This window comes from Squalius cephalus (assembly GCF_949319135.1).
Source record: "Squalius cephalus genome assembly, chromosome: 9".
Classification (NCBI taxonomy): Eukaryota; Metazoa; Chordata; class Actinopteri; order Cypriniformes; family Leuciscidae; genus Squalius; species Squalius cephalus.
The window spans coordinates 23,858,966-23,878,190 of NC_137130.1; the positions used below are offsets into that span (position 1 = coordinate 23,858,966).

At 40.0% G+C, this 19,225-nt stretch overlaps 1 protein-coding gene across 1 annotated transcript in view; it reads left to right on the forward strand.

Moving 5' to 3' along the window:
* fam117bb (family with sequence similarity 117 member Bb) overlaps nucleotides 1–19,225 on the forward strand; it is a 48,874-nt gene that overhangs the window by 19,511 nt on the left and 10,138 nt on the right. Inside the window, exons 3-4 of the mRNA XM_079880537.1 lie at nucleotides 13,404–13,496; nucleotides 15,012–15,125. Of these exons, the coding sequence (XP_079736663.1) occupies nucleotides 13,404–13,496; nucleotides 15,012–15,125 (207 nt within the window). The remainder of the gene's footprint in view (nucleotides 1–13,403; nucleotides 13,497–15,011; nucleotides 15,126–19,225) is intronic.

Below are 19,225 nucleotides of genomic sequence, written 5' to 3' on the forward strand. Positions count from 1 at the left end.
ATCTGAGCCATTTATACAGTTCAGAATTGTGGGTGGGCTCCTTTGACCTAGCAACCACCCAGAACACCCTAGAAACATGGCAACAATTCCTTAGCAGCAACCTCAACAAGTTTTGCATGGGAAAACGCCACTCACATTTCCTTCAGAAAACTTAATGTCATGTCTCCATGAGCATCCTTTAATTTGGACCACCTGATAGTGGACTTTGTTTTGTTATGTGTGGAATGCATGTACAATCCGAGAGCTATCCATTTATGAAGATAAATGTACACACGTGAATTCATCCCCCCATGTTCACCTACATTAAGCAATCGCAGTGATTTTCTGACGTTAGAAACATTTTTAGGCTGGAAAATATGCTGTGGGATACATCTGTGCTGTTGCCAGGGGGATTTCTATTTGTAAGGTTTACAACACCATGTACCTGCGGAAGAAAAGCATTAACCTTTAACAAGTGCCATGTTAACGTGCGCACACTCGGCCCACAAACCTCCGTGGCCCTGCCAGCTTTGTTACTTTTTAACAAGAAAGTTCTTTTTGCCATGATAATCCCCTTCCGCACTGACAGGCTAAAAATCTGAACTATTTTCCAACACTGGTGTTCAATGTTCAGAAAGCCTGTGGTAAATTTGGCACTCTCTCAGTAACAGGCCTTGTGTTTCAGTCCAGCTGAAAGAGAGACAGGTGAATACCGAATAACAGCCTGTCCAAGGGGAATTCACCACTTGTATTCCCCTCTGTATGAGCGCTCATAGGGTTACAGAAAAGCTTAGCTGGCAGATTAACCAGACCGTGCTCAGCTCTCGAGTGAGGACCCGAAACTGCCTTCTATCTGGGTTTTAATGTACAGTGGCCCCAAAAAGTGTTTGGAGACTTGAGCAACATGCAAAAAAAAAAAAATTCTTCTTCTTTTTTTTTTTTTTTTTGTAAAGAAGCCTCTCATGCTCACCAAGGCTGTGTTTATGTGATCTAAATACAGTAAAAAATATTATGAAATATTACAAACTTAAACCAACTGTTTTCTATATGAATATATTTTTAAATGTATTTTATTCATGCAATGGCAAATCTGAATTTTCAGCATCAGACTCCAGTCTCCAATGTTGAAAACAGTTGTGCTGCTTAATTTTTTTGATAAAAAATTGTAGGATTCCTTGATGAATAGAAAATCTGGAGAACAGCATTTATTTGAAATAGAAATCTTTGTAACAATATACATTTCTTTACTGGTATTTTTGATCAATGTAATGTTTCCTTGCTGAATAATAGTAAATTGAAATAATTTATTTCTTTAAAAAACAAATCTTACTGACCCTAAAATTTTAAACAGTATTGTACAAAGTCAGTTCTCCTGATGCCACATATGTGTCCTAGGAGAGTATCCACAGGAGTGATTCATCACATTAACTATTAACATAATTCACTAATGTTTGACAACAGAAGGCCCTATTTTAACGATCTAAGCGCATGGTCTAAAGCGCAGGGCGCAATTGCACTTAGGGTGTATCCGAATCTACTTTTGCTAGTTTAACGACGGGAAAAATGGTTGGCATGCCCGGCGCATGGTATAATAGGGTTGTGCCTATTCTCTTAATGAGTAATGGGTGTGCTTTGGGTGGCGTAACGTGAAATAAACCAACCAGAGTCTTATCTCCCATTCCCTTTAAAAGCCAGTGGCGCTTGCGCCATGGTGGATTGCTATTTACATGACGCAATTTGCAAGCGGAAAAAACTGAACTTGTCTCCAGGGTGCATATGGATCTGCTCGTGTGCGAGGTTAAAGCGTGTGACGTTACTAACGCGCTCTTTAAATAACAAACAAAAAAATATTGCACCATTGACTTTAGACCAGGTTTTTGTTGGTCAATGGCGCAGTCCATTTCAGTTGCCTCAAAATAGCAGCGCGTCAACAATGCGCCAGAACACACCTCGTTTTCAGACCAACAAACGAGACCGCACAAATGGGCGCAAATGCATTTGCTATTTAAACAACGTGGCGCAGGTTGTGAAAATGATAACTGCGTCAGGCTGAAACTGGCAAAAAAACACTTGTCGCGCCGGGTGTATGATAGGGCCCTAAGTGTTAAAACTTTTTGTCTGTTGCTGTGTCTTTCTATCTAAATGTTTCTTCCAAAAGTGTCCAAATACTTTTTAGGGCCCTCATTGGGGGCCACATATAACAACTGGCACTTTTGTTAGGTCCTCAGACTACAGATGTGGGCGGGAAATGCAAATTCTGATATTTACGTAGCGGAATTGGGGTTTTCCCATCTCTCTCTCTCTCTTTTTTTCTTTTTTTTTCTCATGACGTCTGTCACAGGAGAGTTTATCTGCTGTAAAGGTTGTTTGTGTTTTCATTTTGGGTCCTTTTCCAACATTGATTTGCATATTTTTTGCACTTTTATTTATTTTTTCTTTCTTTCTTTCATGGTCTACTAAACTCCAGTGACTTTGCTCATGAGTTTGCACTGGCTGACTGGGGTTACATCACACACCCAGGGCCTTTACTCATGACCTGTGCTTCAAAGCGAGTCCAAACACAGCGCCCCTCTGTTTATAAAGAGCCTTTTGTTTCTGTGTTAATCTACTCTGAGCGTGGGCCCTACTGTAACTTCAACCCTCTCACACACACGCATACGCACACATTCACACATTCACACACACACACACACACACACACACTGTTCCCAAATGCAGCCTGGTCTAGAAAACCACACTCATGCTTCACTTACAAAAATGTACCTTGGTCACTTTTTTTTCTGTCAAAATACCTTGGTACTTCAGTCTGTAGTATTTCAAAGAATGTTATGACTATTACAGATCTTTTTTTTCTTAGTGTAACTATGGTATTTTGACCAGAATACAATATATTGGTCCCATATTGGATTTTGACCAATATTAGAGATATTTTTATTCATATCAATTGATGTTGATGTTTAATTTTAGATTACTTTTGTTATAATCTAAATCTAAATAACACTGTTAAATGTAATCCTTAACTAAATGACAATCTATTTTATTTTTCATATTGTATATTTTAATATTATGATGCCTAAATTGACTTGTAGAGTTTTAAAATGAATGTTTTACATTTTTAGTGTTTGATTTTTTTTTTTTTTTTTTTAATTAGACAAAAGTATAGAATTTGAAGGTCAGCCATTTATCATAACATAAATAATTATCAGTTTATTGGCCACAATTTTTAATGTTAGTGCTTATCATGGTTTTGTAAGGGTTGTACACTGTTTGACAAGTTATGACAACAAATGTTTTTACATTGCTTTAACTCATCAAAATAAGTTAAGCAATTTTCAACTTGTTTTACAGTTAAGAGTCAACAAATTTTAAGTCACTTTAATATAATTTAAGTTGAAATGACTTAAACATCCAAGTTGATTGTACTTAAAATGTTAAGGCAGCAACCTTTTTTTTTTTTTCTTGCAGTGCATAAGTGAGGGATTGTACCGATATAATCTCCGGGTGAGGTTTGTAGAAAAGACCAGTCAAACCACACAGTCTTTGCTTGCCAAATCCGTGGCACAAACTTTTAAATTAGCCTGACAAACTGCTTGTGTATCTGTAAACGCGTGTGAAAGCGAGTATCACACACACTGTGTATGTCCTGGCAGGCCTGAACAGACAGATGCTCCCCCCTCCTCAGCAGAGAATCCCCCTGTGCAGCGTCCACAGCTGCTGAACAGAGCCGTGTTTGTGTGTAGCCAGCCTGCTCCGCTGGAAATCTTAAACTGCTGGGAAGGAGGAAGTGATCCTGGCAGTTGGCTGCAGCTCTGAGAGAGAGTTAGGAGCTGGGTAGCCCAGTCCTGCACTCAACACAACAGAATCAGTCATGGAGCCGGATTGCTGTAGAGCAGCACAGCTGAAAGACGACACACACACACACACACGCAGCAGCCTTCAGAAAGAGATGGACTGTTTGTTGTCTATCTCAAAGCAATCGACTTAGCTGTCAGGTTGAGCCATCACAGGCCTGACACTCGCAGTCGTAAATTACTCTGGGACTGCAGGAGTGGGTGTAAACCAGTGTTTTAGCTGAAACCTAACAAATGTGAGGAATCTAAGCATATATGAGAGGTGTGCATGTCTGCTTTTCCACCGTCGGGCCGAATGGTCTGTTATATTTCCACTTGAGCTTGGTTCGGCACGGCACGATTACAAACTCGGCCTGGAACCGTGCTGGTAGAATGCGTGTAGTGATGCCGCTACTCAGGATTGGTCACTTGTCTGTTGTCTGGCTGCCATTTTTCTCTGTAGCTGACCAAACGCACTCTGATCATCCTCCATAACGCTGTTGCTATTTGCATCTCTACCCATCCGTAAACTCTTGCGTTACCAATGCAACGACTGACGCATTCTAAAGAGCTCTGTTTTCAAACCATATCCATACCTATGGGATCAAATTCCCGCCAAATATATAGCGGTCGCGTATAAAAAAATAATAAACGTGAATCAAAAATTTAAAAACACATGTAAAAATATATTGCACAAACTGAAAAAAAGAATGCAAAATGATCAGAATAGCAAACAACGTGGTCACGGATCAAAATATAATAAGCGTGAATAAAGAAATAACAAGCATGAATAAAAACTTTAAACACATTAAAAGTTATTTTGCACAAAACTTAAACTTATGGTCATGCTTTGTTAAAAAGTATGGTTTTATTACTGTGTACTTTGTGCTTTCTTGCATTTTCTGCTCATATTTTACTCTTTTGTATGCTTGTGATGTTTTTCTCTTCGCTCTTCTTTCTATGTTCTGCGCTTGCTCTTCCAAATGTTGCAGTTCGAGTTTCATGTAAATTAGGGCGGGCTTAAGCGTCACCATTGGTCCACTAGTTCTAGATTGACAGATACTCCTCTAGCCAATCAATCGAAGAGGGGAGTTGACGTCACACTAATGCGACTCGTGGTACAAGCTGTTTATGTTTAAAATGTTATTTTTCTAATACTTTTATATACTGTTCAATTTCTTATTTGTGCTTTGATATGTGCATTTATTAAATTAATTATTTTCGCTTGGCATACCAGCGTGATTGCGTCACCGCCATAGATTGTAAAAAAATAGGTCACCGCACACTTCAGTGGGTGGTGCGCGCCCGTGATGCACTTCATTCTGAGTAAATATAACAACAAAGAAGCACTGCTGCACTCTCTTTTATTTCATTTTTCTTTAATCATTATACTCCTTTTCAGGAGTGCTACACTTACAAGGGAAGACGGCAGTTCAATTTAACTTTACAAAGACTTTCAATCATTAAAGCTATCTGAACTCTGGACATAGGCTAAATAATTAAATTAATTTTTTTTGAGATACATGAGAATGTTAATGTGCACACTGGTAATTGGTGTTAAACAATATTACTTGGCTCATGATGTCAATATGTTAAGGCTGCTGTAAGCGAAACATCCTGCAATTATGAAACACTACAATTCGTTGCAAAAACTAAGTTAAAAACGGCCATTGTCTGAAGACTTTAGGACTTTGACCTGTCGCCGCTACGCATTGCCTACCTTTTTTTATTAACCTCGCCAAATTTGACAAGATTATTGAAAATGATTGTGTTACAGAGAAGATATGAAACCAGTTGAATTTAATACAGTGATTTATTACAAACTTACTGTGTTTACTTACATAGCTACATAATTGCATATTACTTTAGAATTAATGTTTTAAATATAGCTTAAAATTTGAATACAGCAACATCTCCATCAGCGATAGACACGTTGTTTCTAGAGTGCCGCTGTCCTGCAGAGTTTAGCGTCAACTCCGATTAAAAACCTCACCTGTCTTAAATATCCTAAAGACGATGATTAGCTGGTTCAGGTGTGTTTGATTAGGGTTGAAGGAGCTAAACTCTGCACCCAGGACCGACATTACACATCCTTGTTATTGATTAAATATGAAAGTAAAACGGCCAGTAGGTGGTGGCTGCTCGGAGAAGATCGACGCTCGCGGTGCCAGGTCAAGTGCATTAGAGGTGAATGATGGATCATCAGACAGGCATTAATGTAACAGGTCGTTGTTAGGATGACGAATTTAACTATACCATATTGCCAGGTATACGTATACCGGCAACAGTTTGAGTAGCAGGCACACATGCAGTTTAAAGGTGTCCTGTTGATGGTCGTCTTCCCCTGTATAACAAGTAAGCATCAGTAGCCACGAGTCGCATTAGTGTGACGTCAACTCCCCTCTTCGATTGATTGGCTGGAGGAGTATCTGTCAATCTAGAACTAGTGGACCAATGGTGACGCTTAAGCCCGCCCTAATTTACATGAAACTCGAACTGCAACATTTGGAAGAGCAAGCGCAGAACATAGAAAGAAGAGCGAAGAGAAAAACATCACAAGCATACAAAAGAGTAAAATATGAGCAGAAAATGCAAGAAAGTACACAGTAATAAAACCATACTTTTTAACAAAGCATGACCATAAGTTTAAGTTTTGTGCAAAATAACTTTTAATGTGTTTAAAGTTTTTATTCATGCTTGTTATTTCTTTATTCACGCTTATTATATTTTGATCCGTGACCACGTTGTTTGCTATTCTGATCATTTTGCATTCTTTTTTTCAGTTTGTGCAATATATTTTTACATGTGTTTTTAAATTTTTGATTCACGCTTATTATTTTTTTATACGCGACCGCTATATATTTGGCGGGAATTTGATCCCATACATACCGGCATAGAATGGAATGGTTAAGCTACAAAAACGGTTTGGCCCGATGGTGGAAAACGGCTTGTCCATGACCCTGTTTATACTTGGTGATAACATCTATTTTGACCGATCACAAATGAAGAGGGTAAATATAGGTGAAAACAGGGTCCAAAATGTTTTTTGAATTGAAAGTTACTCAAGCCACAATCATAATTAGAAGTTCATGTCAAATTTTTAAACAACTACAGAAATTAAGCTTAAAATGTAATTTTTGTGGTTAAATATCAAGGACATATTTGCTTTTTGTGTATATGTTGGATTCGGATGGATGGATGGATACGATTTTATAATAAATGTATTTGTTTTCATGTGTTTTAATTAATTAGTTATTTATTGTTATTTAGACTTTTTACAATTAAAAAATTATATTTTATTTTAATTCATTTTCTTTCTTCATTTATTTACACTTGGTACAAACATCGGCCTCAGGTGTGTCTGTTCATACCAAGTGTAAATGAGCCCAATCAGCCCATGTGATGCAGAGTAAACTGAACGGCACATCATTACAGAGGACTTGGTCACCATTCACTTTAACACTCATAGGATAAGAGGAAGCCTGCAGAGAGAATGAAAGAGAGAAGGAGGTAGAAAAAGCAGAAGTGTATGAAAGGAGTATGCAGTGATGAAGAGGGGGGAAAAGATGAAGAAAAGAGGGATCAGACTTAGATGAGTGTGCAAAACCAGCAGAACAATAGCTAGAGAAGCAGAAAAGAGCGATGGAACAAAGAAGCACATGCACGGATTAATTAAACAAAGAAAGAAAGGAATTTAGAGGAATAAATGTTGGTGAGGGGTAGGAGAGGTACGCCCGGGCACAGGAGCCACTCCTACGGCTCAACTCGTGGAGGTTCACAGGGCATGAAGTTAATTAAGAAGAGAAACTTTATCTTACTGGCTTGTTCAGCCATGTTGCACTTTCTCTCGTTTTTGGCGCTGTTCTCTTTCTATGGATTGAAATAATTATTTTAACTGGTCAGAATTTTAACTTATCTGACACATTTCCATGAATGGTCAAAATTTATATTTAAAGTCAGAATGAAATCAAATTGACCGGTTTTCTTTCTTGCTACACATTCCTGGTTTTATTGTGCCATATTAAATTTCTCCATCTCTGAAACGCCTTTCATTTTCGATTGAGGTCACCAAGACAGCAAATATTTTAATCAACAGGTGCCAGGAGTGTTTCAGGAGGGAAGCTGTCCTCTTTAATCGACTCCGAACCCTGGTATATAATGTCCAATTTTCATGATCCTTGTGAATATAATTAAATCCCGCTCTACTCTTTTCCCTCATTGAATATCCAGTTTCACTTTGAAATACATTACATTAAAAGGGTTGTGAATGTTGTTTTACTGTAAAAATAAGTGTTTCTCATTCTGATGCATTTCTGAGTGAAACTAAATATTTAACTGTATTTATGTAATGTAAGACGGGATTTAATTTTATGTCGGAATTTGATTGGATTGGGAAATTGAAATGTAATCTTGTTGGTTCAGAGGCAAAAAAAGTTATTTTGGTTAAAGCAAACATTTAGCTCTTGCATTTGTGAATCATGCCGAAAGACCAGGAATATTTATGTAAGGAATTATTAACTTCGGGCCATTGAATTATTAGAAAAATAAAGGACACCCGAAGTGGAGTGGCCGTTACACCTCGGGTGTGCATTATTTTTCTAATAATTCAACGGCCCGGAGTCAATTATTCCGCTTATGCTATGGTTACCACACCTCAAAACACTGTTCAGGTGATGTATTTCAAGACATGTGTAAGGTTTTTGTCCTTAAAACGTTCTTGTGTGTAGGACTAATTTCTTACCCTTCTAATCCCAAGCCTTAATGCAGTTATAGATCTACATATATAGTGATTTACCTGAGTCTGTGTCTCTCAACAGTGTTCGACAGCAGCGTCTAATAGCGAAACTGTAAGTTTGTCTGCTCCAAGAACAGTGCCGTTATTACCTTGCTAGTGAGAAATGTAGCTTTTAAGTTGCTAAACTACATTACTGATTAAATAGTCAGAGCAGCGTTGACAACACGTTTCTTTGTGAGTGTGTGTCTCGACAAAAACCCAATAGGATTTTTGGATTGTCACTAAAATCAAGCTCTCTCACCACGGTCCCGCGAGTTCAACGTCACCATCTCTAAGCTTCCAACAACTCTTCCGTTTTTATCTAAAAACATTTCCCAGACTGTTTGAGTTTATAAGAGCACAATTATAAGCATAGCGAGGCTGTAAAAGTGGACTGAGTTTACCTGATGACATGTTTTGTCCCCGACAGCCTCTGCAGACCCATTTAGCCACATGTTAGCAACCGCCTTTTTCAAGACATGTAACAGACATGTAACCCTTTAAAAAAGGGTCACGATTGGGGTAATACTGACGTATTGTGTGTCGTGGAATAAAACGTGAACGTTTCTTTACCTTGTGTTCACTACCTTATTTCAGCATTTAACCAATATCCCATTTAAAACAAAAAAACATTGACTTCGGGTCGATGGAACCGGAAGTGCTAAAATGCTAACTTGCTTCCTCGTTTTGGCCTACTAAGTGATGTTCTACCTGCACCACTCTATTGTTTACTATATTTATTTGTTTGGTCAGTGTCATTGTGGGTTTTGGTTCTTTTGTTGTTGTGGTCTGTATAAGGACCTTTGAAACAACTGAAATCATTTGGTGAAGTGAAGTGGAACTGTAATGCGGTCAAGACCTGCTTTGAACTCCTTTAGGCGTGCGTTTCCCTGAAAATAATTGCACACCTTAGAACGTTCGTAAACCAATCAGATTCAAGCATTCAACAACCTCGTAGTATAATAAGAAAGTAATTTTGTTGTAATGCTTTTTTTTTTGAAGCATGTCAGAGCAAAGGTTTAGCTGTGATCATACAGTCTTGAATGCATGTTCACTTGTGTGTAGTGTCAGCTGACGTGAAGTATTTGTTTGAAGGGAGTGTGAATTGGGACACACGTTTAGAGATGTGTCTAGAGACAGAGCCTCAGGGTGTACAGAGACTGAGAGGAGTCGACTGGTTTCCCCACACATGTTTGTCACAATTTGTGTCCAAGGCCATAGGAAAGTGAGTCAACGTTTGTGCGTCCCTGATGATTGAGCCTGCTAATTAATTTGCGTGAAAACATATGTTAATCATGGGTGATTGTTGACACCAGTATGTTAAAAACAGGACAATGGTTTTGAGAAAAGCGAAGTTTATTTTAATATCATGATGCACATCACTGAAAAAGAGCATGTCCCGTGTTGTGTTTTTGATTGGTTGTCTTTTGACAGCTAATGTCCCAAGGCAGGCTGTTTCCAATGCCACAGATTTTATTATTTCTGTACTGCATTGTACAGTTTTGGCTTACACCTTTGAGTGACAGAGAGTTACTTTTCCATACCTCCTCAACATAAGATCACTCTTCATCTGTGGCAGATATCTAAATAAGGCCATAGCTGTCCAGTAATAAATCTCCTGCAACGTTCTGAGTGAAAGTTTGTGAACTTGCTAGTACAGGCATGTTGAGTGTATTGGGGGTAGAATGATCTGTTGTTGAGTTGTTTACAGTGAAAACCCACAGGCTGAATCTCTGGTGTCGTGCCGTTAACAGCAGTGGGAGGCTGTGCTTACCCAGAGACAAAGACAAGCCCTGATCAAGAGGTTCCCAAACAAATCTTTGTGTGAGTGTGTGTTATGATTAGGGATGTCACAATACCAAAAATCTAGTAGTCGGTACCGATACCACCAAGTCGATACCATGGTTAAAAAAAACAATAATACATAAACATTAACTTTAATGGGGGGGTGGGGTAATTTGATGGGGTGGGGGTGTTATACATATTGTAAAAAATAAATTCTAATTATCTCATCAAAATGTTTGCTTACTCAATGTGTTTGTGTTTTTATGAGGGAATTTGTTGCAATAGTCAGTTATAAGTGAAAAGTTAAAAGCGGGGCTTAGAACGACAATAACCTGGGGACAAGCGCAGTGTGAAAAGCCCTACACACTGAGGTAATGTGTGTGTGATTGTGAGCCAATAAGTGATTTGAAGGTGTAAGTAAGGCCATGATGTGTACATACTCACAGCTGAGCGATTCTCATAACTCTCTAGGCTGACGTGGTGTACTGATTATAAGAGCTGTATGTGACTAAATTCTTTCCCAGTTGTGTGTTAGCGACTTTAAACTACCAGAAACGACTTTCTCTCACAGAATGCTGTGTTTTGGCGAGGTATGTCACATGTTTGATGAATGTTGTTCATGTTTACTGCTCTTATTCGGCTATCTGAGGCAGGTTTGTCAGAGCTGATGTTCTCTTGTTTGGGGTCCTTTTTTTCAGCTCTCTGAGACAAGATTGACATTAATGTGTACTACACAGTAAAAAAGTGATCAGTTGACTTAAAATTAAGTAAATAAACTTCATGCTTAATCAACAAAATTAAGTAATGTGGTATTGTCAAGTTCACATAACTTTTTTTTTTTAAGCATTACGTTTATTTACTTCATTTTAAGGCAACAGGTTTACTCAATTTATTTAAGTAAGTGAACTGAGCACTTTTTACTTGCATACTAACTATTTTAGTATGTGGTATGGAAGTTCATTAGCCTGGTAATACCAGACTCTGCTACTTCACTTTGTTTCGTAGACAGAGTCTGGAATAGCATAATAGAGAAGTGTTTTCTCTCTCGCGGGGGGCGCTTGTCTGAAGTTTAAAATTATTGGTTACCCGTAAGCCAATCACATAACGTTTGGTTATGGCGTGTGTTATGCGCATGCTCAGCCGCATCTAACTTCCACTATAAACACATGTATGATGCAAAAACTAAACCATCGAGCGAAATACCGGAGTGAACATGGCTGTGAACGACTTTTGCAGATTATGTGAAGTAAATCTACGCATCCACGGTACAATCAGCGTGTACGTCACGGCTCTCAGCCCGCCCTCTGTTCGTTGATTGGCCCGGCTGTTTTCAGGCCGGTGGAAAACTGAAAGATACGCTGCTATCTCAGACTGACTACAGGAGCGAAATGAAATTAGCGGAAGTAGGAAGTCTGACGTAGTCAGGCTAGAAGTTCATAGTATACAGTACAAATTTTCTTTACCCATGGAATACCCAAATTATTTACTACAAATGCCAAAATGAGTTGAATAAAACCAGGCACACTGCAAAGTATATAGTTACCCTTTCCACAGTGTAATTTTAACAACTTAACCTTCCAATCATGATATTTTGACTCATATTTGACTTTCTTGACTCATTATTTGATCAGATTGCCAAATTGGACTGTTAAAATTGGACTCAACATAATGTATTTGTTTTATTTCCAAGATGATAACTGGATGTCACTTGATGAATTAATGCAGACAACAATCTAGCATACTACTGTTTGAAACATGTATAGTTGCGTAATGTCCAGTTTCAAATGCTATTTAGAAAAGAAAAAAAAGTGTAAATAGTGTACATAGTTCCTGCAAGTGATGCATCAATAACCACTTCAGTATTAATCAATATTAGCTTTTTATCTTCAGTATTGGTTAAAACATTGTAAGGAGTATAAAATGGCTCATTACCTCTTTTCACTTGAAGCATGCTGTTTAAAAATATAGACTAAGCAATATAGATGTATTATATTGATCAGATATCAGATAATTACATAAAAAATAAATATTGGTATATCTGCATTCTTAGTTTCAGCAAATGAAGTTTGTATTTGTGTGTGTGTGTACTGTCCTGAAGACACTGCCAGTCTCTGCTCTGGATTTAGTGTTTGCGGTTATCTTTGTAGAGAGCTTGCACACAGTTGAGCGACAGACACTTCACAAAGGAAGCTCAGAGCCAGAAGCCATATGCCCTGCGTGCCTCTCCATGCTCTCTTTGGCAACAGCAGCTGCATTTTTACATTTAGGAAGGAAGTTCACAAATAAGTTACACAAACCAAGTATTCTGTAAAGATGAGCATTATGCGGTTTGTTTGCAGGATGTTAATAAGTTCTAATTCAAATTCCCCATCCACCGGCTTCTTGCCTTCAGTTGTGTGTGTTTTCATGTATGTGTGCGTGGGTGGGAGTGATCCGTCCTGTCAGGGGTCTTTTTTGTGACTTTGTTTATGAATGAATTTAAAGGGCAGGCTAGACAGCTCATTTATATGGTCATAAAACATCCATTTTTCTTTCTAACAGTAAAGCAGCTCTTTGTGATGGTATATGGGGCCCACAATTAACTTTATGCCACACCTGCTAATGGGGAGAGAAATAAACAGCCATAAATATTTCTTATTTTACCCATTATATGTTTTGTGCGTGTGTATATATGTATATGTGTGTGTGTGTCCCGATTGAAGTGCAGTTATTCTTATTTTGCTTTTGTTGGCTTATTGAGACAAAAAAAGGTGAAAACAACAACTTCTAATGAAACTTTTGATGATACATTTTCCAGTCAAGTTGATTTGAATCCCTCGCACAATTCCATTTAAACCAGGTAATGTTGCAGTTCCTGATAAAGTTACTAGCTCAAAGGCGGCTAACCCCAGTCTTGGATCTTGGCGAGTGTTTATTTTGGAAACGAGTCAAACGACCGCCTCCGCATACTCGCGAGTCAAGAAACAACATGATGCTGTGATGATCAGAACGTATTGTTGTTTCGTGTCTGATGGTCTCATGTGTGTCTCCCACAGACCCCCAGTGCCTGGGCCGATGAATGCGGAGAGAAGAAGAGGAGCTGTCACAAGCGCTCAGCCTCCTGCGGCAGCACTGACCAGCTAAAAGAGGTCAGGACGCGTTTAGGGCCTGATCTCCTCTCCTCCCCCGTGCTTTGTTCCATTCAGCAGGAGCAGGGCCCGGGCTGGACCCCCTCGTTGTCTTTCTCTCCCCCAGTGTGAGATTGTGGATGAGGAGACGAGGCAGCAACAGGGTGTTGGGGAGGGGAAGATTGAGGCTGTGTCATTATCATATTATTGGCAGTCTCTAGTGAACCAGAAGCAGCCTGGTGTCACCTCGCATTACACCCTCCCTTCCTACTGTTTGTGTGTACACCCTTCCTTCCCCTGTCACATCCTCCAGTTGCTTCATACACTGTTCTCTCTATTCAGCCTATCTTCTTCCTCTCCTCCACCACTTCAAGAGTCTCCTCCCTTTGTATGTCTCTGCTGTGCCCCCTGAGTGTCAGGGATTCACAGGTGTCTGTACGTACATTATCTTCCTGTCACTCTTTATCTCAACTGCCATCTCTCGCTGCTCAGTCGACTCTAAACTCTAGTGTGTGTACTACTTCATAGTTAATCATTTCCTACACAGTCAGCAGGTCATATGTGCACACACACACACACACACACTGTAGGCAAATCTGATGGAAACCTACTAAGCTGCCTACCTAGATGAATTATTTGAATGCGGTATTATTGCTGTTTGCTGCCTATGCAGACCATTTCAAATCAGTCAAATGTGAGGTTCAGTTTCAGTTCGGACGCTCCCCTAGAAAGTATCTGCCTCAGTAGGCAGTGAGGAACCTCTCTCTTAATTTTTGAACAGAGCTGTTTTCTCTGGTACAAGCATCACATCATGTACCTTCACAAACAACACAAACCCCTCTGCACCACAGTCACACACAGATAAAGCCCACACATACACATTAAGACCTGGTCAGAAATGCCTCTGGGAATTAGTGTTGTCACATCCTGGCTGCTACAGGCTTCAGGTGAGATTATGCTAACATCTCATTAAGGGTGTCGCTCATAGCCTGTATTTACTGACTTGAGGCTGGACTTAAACTCGACATCTGACCCCATCTGTACATGTATTCCCCGTCTCTTCCCTAGGCTGGGGTAAAGAGAGAGGGAGCGGGAGGGTGTATTGGTTTTCTGTCTAACAGACGGATGTTTATAAAGGAAAGAGTACTAATGTAATCGATCATAAGTGTTTTTGTAAGCATGTGTTTGGGGTGGAGAGGGTTGGGGTGTTTATTTGTGTACATACTTGGAGGAATGCAGTGCAATGAGACAATCAACAAACCCATCTGACCCTGGGCTTTGACTCGCCCATTACTAGAGTTTAATAAGACACAATAAGGCACAATAAACTCAGGACCAAGCATCCTGACCCCTGAAGGGGTTTATTTTGCAATAATGACCAACTGTCATGTAGGGTTTTTTTGTGTGAAATGGAATGGTGTCTTTTATCTAAGCAACAGTGCTTTGAAAGTTCACTTGAAGTGAGAAATAATGTCTGTCCTGACAATCTCTCTCTTTCTCTCTCTCTCTCACACTCTCTCTCTCTGTGTGTTTCAGATTGTGAAGCTGAGACAGCAGCTCCAGCGCAGTAAACACAGCAGCCGTCACCATCGCGACAAGGACCGCAAATCTCCTTTCAATGGCAACCATGCTGCTTTCATCCAATCACAGGTGAGCTATTTCTCAACTGCTCTGAACCCAGAAGTCCTGGTGGAGAAGGTTACCTGGGGTGGTGTGTTGATAGTTACCAACAGGAACACTTTTTTACTCTCATAGATCACGTTTTTAGCAGTGCCCCCTCCCCCCATCATAAGCTGATGGTCTATCAGTATTTTTGCCAAATAATAGTCAAAGCTGTATTTTCAGCATCATTACTCCAGTGTTCTGTGCCGCATGATCCTTCAGAAATCACATTGAGATAGAGAGATTACTAATTATGGTCAGAGAAAGCTCATGACAAGGTATCGCATTAGTGACCACAGTCACTGTGTGTGGAGACGGGCCGACACAAGCAGAGCTGGAGAGCCAGAGAGCTCAGACTGTGTTCACACTGCTCTGATGGAGTCATAGAGGACGAGCTGCACTTCATCACCGAGTGCACCAAGTATAAAAACATCAGAGACACTTATTTCACACCAATAGCACATATTTTACCTCAATTCCAATAAGCGAGCCTCATAAACAAACTGTCTTATATTTTGGGAGAGAAAGAAGAATGTATTCACCTGGCACTGGCAGCGCAGTATGTCTTCCTGCCATCATATGAGGGACAAGGGCTGAACCCTCTTTTCCCTTTAAACTACTCTCTGTACTTATTTTTCATTTATTTATTTTTATTGTGATATATTTATGTATAATATGGAAATGTTTTTTCCCCCTTTTATTTATCTAGATGTTTGTATATGTCTATTGCTTTGGCAATATTGTGCAATTTTACACAGTCATGCCAATAAAGCTCATTTGAAATTGAAGAGAGAAAGAGAGAGAGAGAGAAAAAGAGAGAGAGAGAGTCTGTTTGTTAACATAAGCGTAGCACAGTGCAGTGAGTGCACTTAATGCCATATAAGCAGAAGAAGAAACTGAACACAAACGTTGTGTATCATTAATGCAGTTGTAGTTGAGAACTAGAAGTCATAGTTATTCTGCCACATTCTCTCTCACTCATTCTGAAAGAACGTGAGTGGGTAAGTGTGCATACCCGTGTGTAAAAGCGTGTCACAGTGTGTGTGTGTGTGTACTTGCACTCTGGTCGTAATTGGCAAGACCAGGTGCAGGCTTGCAGGCTGTTTCAGAGTGAAAGACCTCTCTTCACGAAGACAAAAAACAGTGAATAAATTACTGTGGCCTCTCGCTTGCCTTGTCTCCCTCCCTCCCTCCCTCCCTGCCTCCGTCTTTTTCTCGCTCTCTCGCTCTGTTTTGTGTTTGTCCATGAATTAGTCCAGCATGTGGTGAATGTGCCGCACGCCTGGCCTTTACTGTACTATAGCTGCCAGCCAGTCAATTAAAGGCCACACTCTGTCCGGCCCGCTGGATGTGTGGTTTTGGGGCCCGTTGTACGGCTGGGGCTTTTTTTTTTTTTTTTTTTTTTGTGCATGTGTTGGGCTCAAGCACCATCTGTTGTCTCACTGTATTCATCTTTTGTATTTAATCCTCTGAACTGTACTCAGACTCGGCCCCTCTGTTGCACAAAACACCAAACTACTGTACTCACAGCTAGGTCCGAATTGGACAAGAATACTGATTTGACCAGCGCAGATGTACACCGTACAGAATCCCCACTTCAAATCTGTGTTCAGAATGGAGTACTAGCTTACTATTGGATGTGCAGTATACTGTATGCTTCAAGTTGCCTACCTATTTAAATAATTAGGTGAAACGGTACAATATTTATATTATTATTCATTATTATTTATATTTATTTTATTCCACGATAAATCACATGACTCGCATGACACATTTCACGTGAATGGCGTTCAGCTGGTGTCAACTTGGAAATGAAAATGGTTAAATTACTTTCTGCCTTGTTTGCTTTCTTCAGTGAGAGATTTGCAGCATTTCCTTTTTTTCTTTTTTTGTGAGAAAGCATATGGAAATGCTAACCTGCTATTCCAGGAACCCAGTCTACTACTATGTGATCATTATACACAAACATAGACTTGCATCTGCCGTCCCCTCCAGCAGATGTAAGTGGGGTTGATTGAACAGTGTATCATTAATCAGTGCCATTCCGTTCTGCCTCCGACTGCCATGAAGAGAGCTACAGGAATACGAAGTGGAACTGGTTTTTTGAAGGTTTATTTATTCAGGGGGTTTCTCTGCTGTGTATTAGCCTTAATTTGAAGCAGCTGAGGTTGAGTTTAGAGCATGAGAGATGCCCAGGCTGGGTGATTATAACAAGCATGCATTTATTTGGACGTGAGGGGGCATTTTTCTCCGCCTCAGGCTGAGTGGTCGTGATGTTTCTCAGCTGGGCCGTTGGGGTCGGGTGACGCCCAGTGGGTAATGTAGACTGGAAACTCTCTGGCTTCCATCACAGGACCTGCCTGCAGTTGTTTTGTCACCGTAAGCACTTAGTCTGCCCAAGTTCAACCCCCAAATTTTATCGTAAACTTCCATTTCTCTCTGTCTCTGAGTCTTCTACTTCCTTTTTGTCTTGGCACTCCGATGTAAATGCACTTTCCTAAAGAACACACACAACGTGACCTCTGTGTAGAGGGGGAGGGCTGCAGGGATGTGTGTGTGTGTGTGTGTGTGTGTGTGTGTGTGTGTGTGTGTGTGTGTGTGTGTGTGTGTGTGTGTGTGTGTGTGTGTGTGTGTGTGTGTGTGTGTGTGTGTGTGTGTGTGTGTGTGTGTGTGTGTGTGTGTGTGTGTGTGTGTGTGTGTCGTTTCAAGGGCTGAGTCGGGTGTGCGTGGGGGTGTTCTCCCCATTATGTGCGTGGAAAGCAGCTAAAGATGAAGTGGCAGTCATGAAAATGGCATTCTTTCCAGAAATAAAAGCTCTGAAGAGGGAGAATAAGAAAAGAGAAGGAATGAAAGTTGCATTTGAAGACCTTTGAGAAATCCGTCCATAAGGTCAGCAGCTCCATGAGAAGAAAAGAAGAACAACAACATCAGAGGAAACACAGAAATACGGGTGAACAGCTGTGGAGATGTTTATCTCTTCTTTAGGCTTGGGAATTTTTGCTTTGTCACGGATTGCAGAAACGACAGACTTGATCATAGGCCATACTTAGAGTAGATGCTATATTTGTTATAAATAAAAACAAGGCGGTTGTACAGTCTGTTCGATATGTTGTACTGTTGTGTACCTACCTGTGTGTCAATAGTTCAGCTAGTAACAACCTTGAAACATGTCTTTCCAAAAATTTCCAGTCGACAAGAAGTCATGAGATGTGTCCCAAATGACAAACTTATAGCCAAACCTGCTCTAGGAGCCCCACTGTCCTGCAGAGTTTAGCTCCAACTTACCTCAACACCTAGTAAGACCTTGATTAGCTGGTTCAGGTGTGTTTAACTGGGGTTGGAGCTAAACTCTGCAGGCCAATAGCCCTCCAGGAGCAGGACTGGACACCCCTGGTCTAGTATATGAGTGATTTCATCATTCTACAACTGAGTCTGATAGTCCCTTCCACTATGCAAGAAAAGCTGAAACAGTTGAATGCATGAAGTATATGCCGGTGTAGTTTATGTGACCATTGCTATTATAAATGTGCAATGAAATACAGCAGTGGGCATTTACTTGCACCTCTGAAATGGGTAACATCCTTGGTGTTTTTGAGAGTAAAAATGAGGATGTAAAATAATTTGTTTGTTTTTTAGTTTATATTATTACTTTTATAAGCTAACCTCCAGAAACACAATAGAAAGATCTGAAAAATGCATTAGCATGACACATTGCATGGCTTCTACTTCCATCCCTTGTTTTGGTTTATATCAAAACTCAATTAATAGCATCTACTCTCATCAATAACACTAAGTACTGCCAAGTTAGTCAGCTTATCTTCCCTAGTCATGCTATGTATATTAGCTTGGCCCTAAGTAAGCTAGCACGACTGTACTGTGCGATTAGCACTTTGCGGTCAGTTTGTTAGTCCTAGTCGATTTTTGGCAGATTCGATAGTCTCTCAGATCTCCATGACATTCAGAGTTTGATCATTCATGTGTGATGTATTGCAGGGTAAAGGCCAGTGATAAAGGATCCTAGTAACTCACACACCTCCTGGCTTTGTTCTCTATCTCCTCTGCTCTTCTTGTCTGTCGAGTGCTGTGTT